Consider the following 13394-nt stretch of genomic DNA (forward strand, 5'->3'; position numbering starts at 1 on the left):
TGGCGTGCTTGACCAGCAGGGGGAGCCTGCAGCGCGGGCAAGGCAGTGCCCACTGGATGCACTCCAGGCAGTACCTGCTCTCTACTGAATGCCACAGCTGGGGATGGTGTCTAGGGTTTTGGAAATGCCCACCTAAAAGTTTGAGGCCCAAACTACTCTGAGAAAGTCTCTATACCTATACAAATAAACCACCAGTGAGAAACTCAAGGAGACCTGGGAATAAAAAATGGCGTTTCTCTTCAGTTTTATTTTTAATATTTATGAATATGGAAAGGGTTAAATGGATGGCAGAGAAAAAGACTTTACTTTTCCAACTCTAGGTTTAAGATTATAACTCTCATCACACTGCTTTTTACTTTCTGATTCTCATGGCTTGGGGATTCTAACTCCAGTTCTGTCCTTAGCTCTAGACTTTGTTTATTGGTGGAGATCAAAGTTCCTTCATTTGTGTAAGATTTGAAACCCAACTGAAATGTATCTAAACCTTTAACACAGTGGTTCCCAACATGGGGCACATGCCCCACAGGGGAGGCAGGCAATTTGATTTTTAAGGGGGGCAATTAGAGAATGAGTTATTAACCGTGAATTTTTTGCAGTTATTATGGTTCTAGGGGCCTCATATACAGTATATAAATATATATTGTGACATATTTATGCATTTCAGTGCTCTATTATGTTTTGAAACTGTATTTGCTATTTTTTCATATCACTTCATATTATTATTTTTTAACAATTTCTTAGTGATTTCTTTCTCAGTACTTCAACTGTCCTTTTGATCTTTTATTTTTCTCTTTCATGGGTGCCATGTTCTTTGGAAGCTTGTTTAGACCAAGTTAATAGCCTTTTAGGCTTCCTTTATGTGAATAGGAGTTCACTTTTTGAGTAATAGGAATTCTATGTCAGGGGGGGGGGACGGGGGGCATCAGGATTTTAGAGATGCTTAGGTGGGACGTGACCAAAAGAAGGTTGGGAACCACTTCTCTAACAGATGTCTACATGTTTGCAAGTAAAGAAAGTGGATCTACAATATTTCTGCCTGAGTACCCAGACAGGGTGTCAGGTAGGGAGAGTGAAGAGAGAACTAGAATATAGGGTACCTGCTATGGACGGAACTGTGTTTCCCCCAAATTCATATACTGATGTCCTACCCACCAATGTGACTGGCTTTGGAGATAGGACCTTTATTAAAGAGGTGATTAAAGTTAAATGGGCCGAAACCGGTTTGGCTCAGTGGATAGAGCGTCGGCCTGCGGACTGAAAGGTCCCAGGTTCGATTCCGGTCAAGGGCATGTACCTGGGTTTCGGGCACATCCCCAGTGGGAGATGTGCAGGAGGCAGCTGATCGATGTTTCTCTCTCATCCATGTTTCTAACTCTCTATCTCTCTCCCTTCCTCTCTGTAAAAAATCAATAAAATATATTTTTTAAAAAAAGTTAAATGGGGTCATAGATGGGGCCCTAGTCCCATATGACTGGTGCCCTTATAAGGAGAAGAGAGAGACATCAGGGATGCACACGCACAGGGAAGAGGCCCCGTGAGGGCACAGCAAGAGGACGGCCATCTGCGACCCAGAGCGAGAGGCCTCAGGGGAACCAGGCCTGCAGACACCTTGGTCTTGGACTCCCAGCCTTCAGAGCTGTAGGAAAATAAAGTTCCGTGTCTAAGCCGCCCCGTCTGTGGTATTTTGTTATGAAGCCTGAGCAAGAGGGTGGGAGGAAGGGAAACAAACATACAGGGGACAAAGTCTGGCTTATTTGGTGATTTTTCTAAGGGTGCTTACCCTCTGAAACTTAAAGGGGAAAATACCTAGGTTCTTTGTAAGGAAAATTTGATTATAAAAGTAACCTTTACATTGTCTTGCTCACTACGTGCCTCTTTCATTTCCTGTTGCCCATCCCCGTTGGTGCATGTCTGAGTCCATGCCGCTTCTGTAATGTAAGTGGGCAACATTGCTCTGACACTTTTTGAGTGGCAGCTCAAATTCAAACCAAAACCTTACTGAATAGTTAAGCTTCCCTGCATTTTTATTGCCAGGCTTACATCAGATGACACTTACCATCAATTACGTGTATAAAGTAGAAACAGCGATTTCTTCAGCATGCTTCCTGGCTCACGTCGGTCTGGGTATTTCGGGAGGCACCACGGAGGATGAAAGCATAGGGAGGGGTGTGATGGACAGCTGGCTGGATTCACAACGGATGGATTCAGAGAGGTGTCAGTCTTCGAGTAGATAACTATGTACGAAGGGATGATGATGTTTGCAGATACTGCGTTTTGTTGGTCTGGAATAAAGTGAAGTTGTATTTGCTTTCCATAATGTGCACAAATGCAGTGGTCACCTGGGAGGCACTTGTGCCCGATCCTGCCTCTGTTAGGACCTGAACTGCAGGTGCCGGACCCCCTCTCCAGGTGTCCCCGGGTCTGCCCGAGACCCGCTGCTGGGCTGTAGTAGAGGCCACTCGGAAGTGCTGCTGTTAACAGAAAGGGTGCTTTCCAGTGGCGCGTTGCCCACGCTCATCAGAGGTGAACATAATGAAGCCTATGACGTCTAGCAAATGGGAGGCGGTGTGAGCTGGGAACCCACGGGCCACTCGCAGGATGAAGGCAGAGGGTGGAACGCCCCGGTGCTTGAGACAGGGAAAGGCAGGCGGTGGAAGTGCTGCTGGAACTCAGCCTGTACGATTTCATTCTGACCGCTTCATCGAGGTGATCCTTTCTAGTTGGGATTGTCTGTGCTGCCCTGCTGGAGGGAGGGGTAGCAATTGGCTCAGCAAATATGGGGCGGGGGAAGGGGGGAGCGTGTGTTTGCTCAGAACTGAATGCTCTCACCGGGATTATCCCTCAGCCTTTGTGTGGATTCTGGGATGAGATAGAAGGGTATGGATCTGAAGGACACATGGATTTAAATACCTCATATAAAAATCCCATCACAGTGCTGGGTTAGAAAGGGGGAAACATGTCTTCACAGTGAATAACTGAACCTGTGAGGCCAGGAGGGGCCATTAGAAGTTAAGTGTATGTTTTGAACTGTGGCATTTTACTGTAATTACAGTGGCCCAGCTGGTAGAGTCCATAGGCTTATCAACCACTCCCTGAACTAAAGGGTAAATTCTGTGTCTGTGATGATCACAACACTATAGCCCGCTGGGCACTGGCTCAAAATGTATGAACAGAACAGTCAGAATTAGCATGGGGCCTACATGTCAGGGAGCAAATGAAGCGAAGTAAAGGGTTCCCTCTTCCCTGCCAGAGGCCAGGCTGTGCAGGGCACTCCTCTCTCAGCCACGGTGCCAGGCTCCGGACTGGGCATGCGACCACGATGGGCCAGCGAGCCTTGGTTCTGGGACTTTAACTGCTGAGGAAGAGACCCTGTCTCTGTGGGGGCTGCTGGAGGGGCTGACAGGCGCTGCCGGCCACCGCCCTCCCCCCGGGGAAACCTGCTGATGGTGGCGCCAACCCTGCAGAACCCTGGGTCTTGCTGGCACCTGGAGCCCGGGTCAGCGGTGGCTGACCATTGCCTGCATCCTTCTTAACTACACGCGCCAATAAATGCCATTCCCCATCCACGGACGCATTCAGCTTAAGGCGGTTGGAGTTGTGGTCTCTACCACTTGTCACCAAAGGAGTCCTGACCAATGTGGAAGCTAAACTGTTCCCCGAACCTTTAATTGTAAGAAGCCAAACACAAAAGGCTACACAATGCCTGGTTCTCCTTATATGAAACGCCCAGGAGGGGCGAGTCTATACGATGGGGAGTAGGTGCCGGGCTGGGCGGAGGGCTCGGGGCTTCTCCTCGGGTGATGAAAATGCCCCGAATCACACGGTGGTGAAGGCTGACCACTCTGTGACCACGGTTTTCATACTAAGAACCACTGACCTGTACACTTTAATTTTGTGGTGCACACATCGTACCTCAATTTAAGAAACGGAACAAAATTAATTACCGTCATTGGCACTCCCCCAGCGAGTGAGTGGGAGCACTTGTGCCTCGCTTTCCTTGCCATGAGGGACAGAAGTTACCAAAGCAAAAACTGCAGAAAAGGAAATCGCTTTATTTCCGGGAGATACAAGAGCCGGTGGGATGCCTGGGGAAGGGGTGCTGCTGCAGCCGCACCGCGGGCCCGCCACCCAGCTCCCCTCAGCTACAACGCAAGGAGGATCTCGCCAATTAAGGTAAGACAGGATGAGCACAACACTACAGCCCGCGGGGCACGGGGTTCCTTCCCTCATTTGATCTAGAAATTACAGGACAAGTGGAGGCAAGGCCCCTGGAGTCGCAGCACCGCCTCGGCGGCCACGCTTCGCGCTATTTACCAGACGACCAGGAGTCATACACTAATTTGGCCGCAACCGCGTCCTCCACCGCCATTCCTGGAAGGACAGAAATTGGGTCACTTTTTGTCAGAACAGCTTTTCCTGAAGCAGCCCTGTCTGTGGTGCTGACGGCCATCAGGGCATCAAGACGATGTCCAGGAAGCATGGCTCAGAGGGTCTGCGGAGGGCAGGCCCCGGCAGGGAATGTGTTGCTCAGCAAGAAATGCCCACAACGGACTTCCGGTGTCATCCCCCGTTCCGTTCGGGGTCAGGAGCGTGCAGTGCAGGCCCGATGGTAACTGCTGAGGCCTGCGCTGTGGGCTCGGCCTCCTGAGTGGGCAGAAGCGCCGACACAGGGACACAGTGAGCCCGGCTGTGTGCCAGCCAGACTTCCTTTACGGACACCAAAGTCGGAACTTCATATAATGCTCATGTTCTGAAATCTCATTCACACACACAACCCCCCCGCACCCCCCCGCCCCATTTGAAAATGTAAAAACCATTCCTAGCTTTCAGGTCGCACAAAAATTGGCGGTTGGCCAGGTTCCGCCCACAGGCTGCAGTGTCGCCAACTCCTTCACCTCGAATGGGTATTATTTTCCTCAAGGGCAGGTACCTGAGGAAACTTTTGTAGCCCAGTACAGAGCCTGGCACATCGCAGGTGTTTAATATGCACCTGCCACGTGTGTCCATTTCCTTGTCTGGTGGGTGGAGAGCTGGCTGAGCCGCCCCGGCTGGGCCCCAGGGGCTGTGCCCCAAGCAGCAGGAAAAGCAGCCTCGGGTTGGGTCTCCCTGCCATCTCCCTGCAGCTCTCCATCCTTTAACCTCTTCCCTCTCAGCCCCACCTCTGCAGCAGCTTCCGTGGCATCTGTGTCTAGATGAGGCTGCTGATATGTGCTGTGTGTGAGCCACCCTACCCCGCACTTCACACGCACCAAACGCCAGGCGTCAGGCGGGCAGGGAGCCCTCGTGGATCGGTGAGGCCCCAGGAGCGGCAGAGGCACCCACCCCAGGGCTGCCTGACTCGAGTCCATGGGCACAACCACGTCACTACGGCACGTAAATAACCGACCCAAATGGCGGAGTCACAACTAGTCCGCCCCGGGCCTGGTCACTCCTTCCTCCTCCCCCCAAGGGTTAGATGTGCTCGGAGCAGTGGCGTTACCCAGAGACTTGAACACCGTGGTCTTCTCACAGAGGGCTGGCTTCACTCCCGCCACCACCTCTCCCAGCTCAGCGAAGATCTCTGCCTGCAAAGTGAGCACACGGGCCGGCCATGCAGCACACGCCTGCCCAGCGGCTGTACAGCTGGTGGCAGGGGGCAGCCTGGGAGTGGGTAAGAGATAAACCTGATAAGCAGACCATCTGTAAACTGGGTGCGGTCAGGATGTGCTTCCCCCTAGAACCCGCTCGGGACCCTCTGCCTGTGTGACACGGCGAATGCCCGCGGCGGGGTGTCCTGCGGGACACTGGCCAGCAGGAAACGGCATGTGCCTCCCTCAGCACTCACTCTGCAGCCGCTCTGGCTTACATGCCCCGATCACCAAAGAGAGGGCAGAAGGTGGCCCACCATCGCCTACTTTGTTGGCAACATTGGAGGTTTCTAGGCTCAACAGGCCCCATTCCCTAGGCCCCTGGTAGCCAGCAGCCTTCTCCAGGCACAGGGGCAAAAACAGGCCACCAGCAAAATGGCCACGTCATTCTAAAAGGGGATTAGAAATGAGTGAGAGACGTTTAGGCTCTGTCACCCCGCAACGAGGTGGGGGTGAATGAGGCCTGGAGCGGGCCAGACAGGGGGAAGCCCATGAGCCTGGGGCCCGGCGAGGCCACCGGGAAGCAGCACCAGGAGCAGAGGCTCACCCCCGACAGCAGCACGTCTCCAGACTCCTTGAGGGCTGCCTCCCGGGAGTCCACATACAGCACGGCGCCCGCCAGGAGCTGGTCGTCCAGCTCTCTCCAGTCCGGTCTGCTGGCTCCCACGGCTAAGGAACAGCACAAGAGACCTGAGCGCAGACAGGGACCGGGGGTATCGGGGACGCCCCTCCGCGCCAGCAAGACTGAATGAATGCCCATTCACAAGAACAGACAGAGCCTGCCATGTGTGGTCTTGCCATTTCCTAGCCCACTCATTCCCTAAAGATTGTGAGGCAACTAAGCGTTCGTCTATCGGGTACCTACCACCTGGGAGATGTGTCACACATATTATTTAGTTCACTTTGTGTCTGGTTCCCATTTAAAAGATGCACTAAGTGAGGCTCAAAGAAGCTCAGGTGCTTGCCACAGGTATGCATCTTGTGCGTGTGCACCTAAGGCTCTGAGACAGTGCCGTTCCTTTCACCCTCTTCCATTTATGGGGGCAGTGACTTCCTTACCCAAATCCTGGCACTTCTTCAGACCCCTGACTGCCTGTTTGGTCTTCGCCATTCCTGCTCTCACCTCCAACCACTTCTCTCCTAACTGTGACCAGGGAGCCTGGTGCCAGTGTCTGGGAGAAGCCAATGCAGAGCAAGCTGGCTCCACCCTGGTGCAAGCTTCACGCCCTCTGCAGCCCAGAGCCACTCAGCTGATGCCTGGCCGGGCACATCGGCTAACACAGAGCTGTCACCAAGTGCCTGCAGGGCCATGCAGACAGCGACTATGAGCGAAGCTGTCAGAGGGGCTGGGAACGGTGGAGACCCAAGCATGCAGCAGAAGCAGGCCCTCTGAGGGCCGAGTCACCAGCGAGCTGACGGAGTGGGGGGGGTGGGGGGGGGGGATGCAGGCCACTGCTACACTGCTAGCTATTCCAGCTTCTTTTGAACAGAAGCGGGACATCTATTTGCATGTGTTATTTCTTGATTTTTAAAACATTCAATGGCCCAAGCAAAACACATCTGCTGGTGGGCCCAGCCCTAGCCCGTGGCCAACCCACCTTGGAGGGAGAGGTGAGGCTACACCAGCGTAAGGCAGCGTCTTGTGCCGCCAGCTTTCTCTGCTGCCCGCTCCTCTCTCCTGTTCTCCCTCGCCCTAATGCTCAGAGAGAGAGTGGTGTAAAACCCGAGCATCTTGAAGACCGTCTGTGTGAGAAGTTCTCCAGCACAAAGGCACTAACGAAGCTCGTAAATAAACCATCAGATGGTGGGAAACCCCGGCCTCTAGGCCACCTCTTCTCATTGCTCTGCTCCCCGGTTCTGAGCAGGACAAGCTCTCAAAGGGTTGGGTGAGGCCACTCGGGCAGATGGAGGTGGGCCAGGCAGCAGAGGCAGGGCCGCTCAGGCTGGCTCTGCCCTGCTTCGGAGGGGCTAGACTGGGGGAGAGCCAGACCCTGGTTGGTGAAGTGCAGGTGAAAAGGAAAATGGGGAGGGGGGGGCTTGCAACCTAGTTCAGTATCTGGTTACAACTGTAGTCTTACTTCCCACTCTGACGGACTTGGGCGGAGCTGCAGAACCTAACCCCAGGGCCTGGCCACAGCTGACTTGGGCGGGGCTGCAGGGACCCTCAGAGGCCACCACAGGAGGAGCTATAGGTCAGACCCTCCCCACGAGTTCAGTTCCAGCTTTGGATCCAGAATTCCTCTGGACGAGCAGATCTGCGAAATAAAGGTAAACTTTCCTCCCTCAGAGCTGGCTGATTGTTCTCCCTTGCACTCTGCCACAGTGCGGGCAGGATGAGGGAAGTGGGGGGGAGGGGAGGTTGAGCCTGACTCAGCCCTGCTGCAAAGCAAGTGCAATCTGCTGTCGGGGCTCCCTGCTGACTGCACCTGCAGCGCACGCTCCTTAGTGGGCCTCTCTGAACTCGGGCACCACGTCTGCCCTGCAGCCAGGAAAACATCAAAGACATTCTGACTCAAAATCCCTTGGCCTTTCCCAGGGAGCGATCCACAGTGTGAGAGGGTCTGATGTGAGGAGGCTCTGCAATCGCTGGCTTTGAAGATGGAGCGTCCATGTGGAAGGGGAGGTGGAGTTTGCTGCCAGGAGCAGAGAGGGTCCCAGGAAACGGACACCTGCACCTACACTGGAAGGAGCCAGCCACCGCCTGCACCCGGCAAAGGCTGCCATGCTGTCTGCAAGACTGCAGCCTGGACAGCACCTTGGTGCCACCCTCGGAAGAGGACCCAGCGGAACCACACTCAGAAACTGTGAGATAACAAACATGTGCTGTTTTCAGCTGGAAACAAAAATCAAGTCCGTCTTGCTGAAGATTCAGCTCATGTCCATTTCACCAAGAAGTGGTTTCTTTTGATTTCCCAAATCCTTTCAGGAATGGTCTTACTGTCCACAAAGCCAGGCTCGATACACGTTCCTACCACGGCCTGCCTCCCCCATGGACCCACATCATAACACCAGTCCTGCAGGCTCAGACCTTCAACTTGCTTTGCCCATTCCTCACACGTGCATGCTTGGTTTCCTTCACAGACTGGCCATTAGCTGGAACCATCTAATCCACCTATCTGTTGACTTCTTTGTTGCTATCTCCCCTCAGGAGAAAGCAGGGACCGTGAGTGTGGTCTCCGTGACCGGCAGCCTCTGCAGCAGTGCCTGGCACAGGGCAGGCACCCAGTAAGTGTCTGAGGATGAGTGTGTAATCATGACACTCACTCTTGCAGCTCACCTGCCAATGTGTACAGGGATCTCAGGTTCTGAGTTCAGGCATGTGCTTGTCACTAAAACACGGGACACCGAGAGCATGTTTAAATGCCCTAGTCTCTGCCTGCTCATGCACCAGAATCCAGTCTTCTTACTGAAAACTAATACTGAGTAGCATTTAAGAGCCTCAGTTCAAATCCCAGCTCTGCGGCTAAGGACCTCTGACTTTGAACAAGTTAGCAACTGGCTTAATTTCTCTGTGCCTTAGTTTACCCATCTGTAAAAAGGGGTTGTAATAAAAATAGCTCCTACTTCGTGAGGCTGTTGAAAGGATTAAATGACAGGTAGCACACATAAAGAGTTTAGAACAGCATCTGCAATAGCTCCTGCTATCACCCCAGGGCCATTTTATGTTCAGAGGCCCCAGGAATTCCCATGTTTAATATTTTATTTATCTATTCATTTATTCTTTTTTAGAGAGGGAGAGTGAGAGGGATAGAGAGATAGAAACATCGATGAGAGAGAAACATCATAGATCGGCTGCCTTCTGCATACCCCCTATTTGGGATCAAGCCCACAACCTGGGTATGTGCCCTGACTGAGAATCGAACTAGTGACTTCCTGGTTCATAGTTTGACACTCACACTGAGCCACACCAGCCAGGCAGAAACTCTTATATAGAGTCGCACCCATCCAATCACATACCAGAAAGTATTCACATTTCACATTAAATGTCTTTTGTGTTGTAATTTTTTGTAGTTCTAAATGTTAAAAATAAATGAGTCATTTGGCTTTGTCATTTAAACTTCATTACATGAAAAAACTGAGCTGTGACTGGCCAATTGCCATAATGTTACGTTACATAGAAATTCTACTAGTTTCAGGTTTGCGGTTTTTGTTTCATGTTTTGGAGTGAATACTGTTTCTAGGGCTCACAGGTCTCTGAGGCCCGTGTGAAGCTTGGCATGTGGCAGAACACAGTTCTGCAGCTGCGGCCCTTGGTCCAGCCTAGGAGCCAGTCCACCACCAACTACCAGACACCACACCACTTACCATTGATGTGAGCCCCCGGCTTCACCCATTCGCCAAACAAAATGGGCTCTGTTGCCATGGTGACTGTGATGATCACATCGGCACCTGTCACAGCCTCCTGGACGGATGAACAGACCTGCACCTCTCCCTCCACTGTGTCTGCAAACTTCTCGGCATTTTCTTTAGTGCGGTTCCATATCCTCACCTTCGTTGGGGGCAGCAAGAGGGACATGGGTGCCATGAATGTTTGGCTATTTACGTCTCAACGAGCCCAGACATCCCGAGGAAAGCTGAACCCCTCGGGTCAGGCTGTGCTTATGACCGTAAGTCACTCCAGGAAGAAGGGAAGTTTCATCAAGGAGGCAACATTAATCTGTGCAGACACCTGGCCAGATATTTGAAAATGACCTTCCTCCAGCCCTTCCTTCTTAAAGAAGGGAGTTTTTCTTTGTTTCTTTTTATTTATTTACTAAAGTCCCATCGTGCACCAGTGGGGTCCCTCAGCCTGGCCTGCACCCTCTCGCAATCAGGGCCTCCTTGGGGGATGTCAGACTGCCTGCAGGGATCGGGCCAAAACTGGCAGTCTGACATCCCCCAAGGGATGTAGTAGTGCGCAAAGTGTCAGGAGGCTGGGGAGGAGCCCGAGTCCAGGCCGGGCACCGACCAGCTCCCGCTCATCACGGCTCCACTGCGTCTGCCGCCACCGCTCCATAGCGCTGCCTTGGAGGTGGGAGAGGCTCTCCTTGAAGGAGAACTGCTCAGTGCAGACCTCATAGTGGCTGTAGGCCTGGACCCCAGCCCCCAGGATGCACAGCACTTCACTGCTGGGTGGCTTCAAAAACTGTCGCAACTGCACTCGCCAGCTGTAAGCCTGGTGTCTGGTGCCTGTCAGTCAGCTGAGCGGCACTCCTGCTGTGGGAGTGCACTGACCCCTGGTGGTCAGTGCGCATCTTAGTGACTGGTCAACTGGTCGTTCGGTCGTCCGGTCATTTAGGCTTTTATATATATAGATTTATTTTATTGAGAGCACTACAGTTGTCCCCCATTTTAGGAGAGACATTTTTCAATTCTACATAGGACATACAACATCATTAATGCAATAGCTACTACATAGCCCAATAATTAGCAGAGCAACTTCTGGACCTAGATAGGCTTAGACTCAACCCTGCTCTCTCACTTACTTCCCTGGAGTTACTCAACCTCATTTAGCCTAAGTTTTCATGTTTGTAATATGGGAATGATAAAGGAGTCATAGCAGGTATGGGGTTCTCTGTGGCAGGGCTTTGTGTGGAATAACTTGATCTCTGAAGGGCCTGTAGGGAGTTAAAGATCAGAGGGTCTGAGGAGTGAATGGTGCAGTGATGTAAAGGGCAAGTGTAGTAGCTACAATTAGATCCCTGGCGGTGGGACTGGACAGCTTGCCTAGCAGATAGCCATGTCTGGAGAGGGGCTGCCAGCCTTCAACTGAAAATGATACCTAAACAATCTCTCATAAGGAAATATAATGTAGAAATAAACCTGTGTCTACATAAGTTTATCAACCAAGGTTCTGTGCATGCAAATGCAAACCCAATACAATACACCCAGTCATAAGAGAATGGTTAACCATACCACCCTTCTTGATAGAAAGTTATGCAAATATTATACAAAAATTAAGGAATCTATGAAAGTAGTGATGTTAGAACATTCAATGAAAAGATGGGATATATAACTTTGTATATCTAATATGATTAAAACATAAAATACTGGTGAGGGAAGATTGGAAACTGTGAACTGTTGCTGTTTTTAAAATAGACATAAGGACATTTTTCTGCTGTCCTTGTCCTTATAGTCCACATTTCCCAATTATCCTAAAAACATCATACTTTAAATCAGCCCCAGCACTCTCACACATGTGCAAAAAATAAAAGCAGAATCAAATGTTCCCAGTAGGAAGAGTGAGGCATGTCTGGCGAAAGGTGGGCCCATATCTGGGCTGTAGAAGGGGGTGCTGTAGGCTCCTGCTCTCTAGGCCTCTCCCAATTCCTGAATCCATAACCCTGAAGACTTAGACTCCCAGGTTCTCCTAAGAGACGTGGCGGGGGGGGGGGGGGGGCACAAAAGGAAGTGAGGGGACTAGGCAACAGATATAATATAGCCCTTTAAACTAACTGCTAGGCTGGCTGCACCCTCAGACAAACCCTGTGAGCTGAGACACTGGGAAGAGGTGATCAGGCCTCCCCGCCTCTTTGTCGGACCCAGGAATTCTGGGAAAGTCATTCAAGGATGGTTGAGATGGGACTCTCCCTCACTGTCCAGCACGGCCCTGCTGCAGTGACGGAGCAGACCCCGGCCAGGGCAGCTCCCCAGTGCCCAGCACTCCCAGGACTTACCTCCTTGAAGGAGAACTGCTCAGTGAAGACCTCATAGTGGCTGTAGGCCTGGACCCCAGCCCCCAGGATGCACAGCACTTCACTGCTGGGTGGCTTCAAAAACTATTTGAGAGAAATGAAAAGGAAAGGCTCACGGAGACATTGCAGCGAGTGAGGAACACATGGGTTTGAGCCGGGTGGCTCCTCCCGCCTTCAGCTCCCTCAAGCATGCCCTGGCAGCACCCCCGCCCATCCCCAGGGAACCACCATTTAATGCTCTGTTTTCATGACTTTGGCTTTTTTAGATTAAGCCCTAGAGATCTAACACATGGTACAGTGAATATAGACAAGAACATCCTATCTAATAATCCTATCTAATAAAAGAGTAATATGCAAATTAACCATAACTCCTCAACAAAGATGGCGGCGCCCATAGCGGCGGGGCAGGACGCTGGTGGCGTCACCCTGGCAACGTGAGCCCAGCAGGCATTGCCTTGGTGACCCGTGAGCAGGTCGCTCGGCCCTTGAGCAGGCAAGCAGGCCGCAGGCAGCCCCCAGCAGGGCCTGCTTGTGGGTCACTGCGGCATCATGTTTGGCCAGCAGGCAGCCCCCAGCAGGGCCTGCTCCCGGTTCGCCGTGGCGATCCGCGAGCAGGAAAGCGCGGCCCACAGGCAGCACCCAGCAGGCAGCCCCCAGCAGGGCCTGCTCCCGGTCGTCACAGTGATCCACGAGCAGGCAAGCGCGGCCGGCAGGCAGCACCCCACCCTGGCCACAGCTCAAGGGAGAGAACAACACGCAGGCGAGGCCAGGAGCCTGAAAGATCAACACAGAGAGGCGCCGGCTCCAATCCTCCTCAGTGTGGGTGGCGCCAGGCCCCGAGCAGACACACACACACACACACACACACACACACGGTGACTGCTGTGAGCCTCCAATGCGGGGGGACACACACACTCACACACACACACACACAGTGCCTGCTCTGAGCCTCTGACACGGCTAGGGGCAGGCCCCCAGAGGGAACACACACACACACACACACACACACACACACAGCACCTGCTCCGAGTCTCTGCTGCCAGACTGTGGCCATCAGTAGGACATCCACTGAGGGCTCCCAGACTGTGAGAGG

At 52.5% G+C, this 13394-nt stretch overlaps 1 protein-coding gene across 1 annotated transcript in view; it reads right to left on the minus strand.

The window, feature by feature from the left end:
- Positions 1–4032: 4032 nt before the first annotated feature.
- CRYM (crystallin mu) overlaps positions 4033–13394 on the minus strand; it is a 15004-nt gene continuing 5642 nt past the window's right edge. Inside the window, exons 3-7 of the mRNA XM_023764836.1 lie at positions 12284–12385; positions 9933–10116; positions 6175–6296; positions 5480–5564; positions 4033–4371 (exon numbers count right to left, since the gene is read on the minus strand). Of these exons, the coding sequence (XP_023620604.1) occupies positions 4307–4371; positions 5480–5564; positions 6175–6296; positions 9933–10116; positions 12284–12385 (558 nt within the window). The 3' untranslated portion in view covers positions 4033–4306. The remainder of the gene's footprint in view (positions 4372–5479; positions 5565–6174; positions 6297–9932; positions 10117–12283; positions 12386–13394) is intronic.

Source organism: Myotis lucifugus, unplaced genomic scaffold (assembly GCF_000147115.1).
Source record: "Myotis lucifugus unplaced genomic scaffold, Myoluc2.0 scaffold_352, whole genome shotgun sequence".
NCBI lineage: Eukaryota > Metazoa > Chordata > Mammalia > Chiroptera > Vespertilionidae > Myotis > Myotis lucifugus.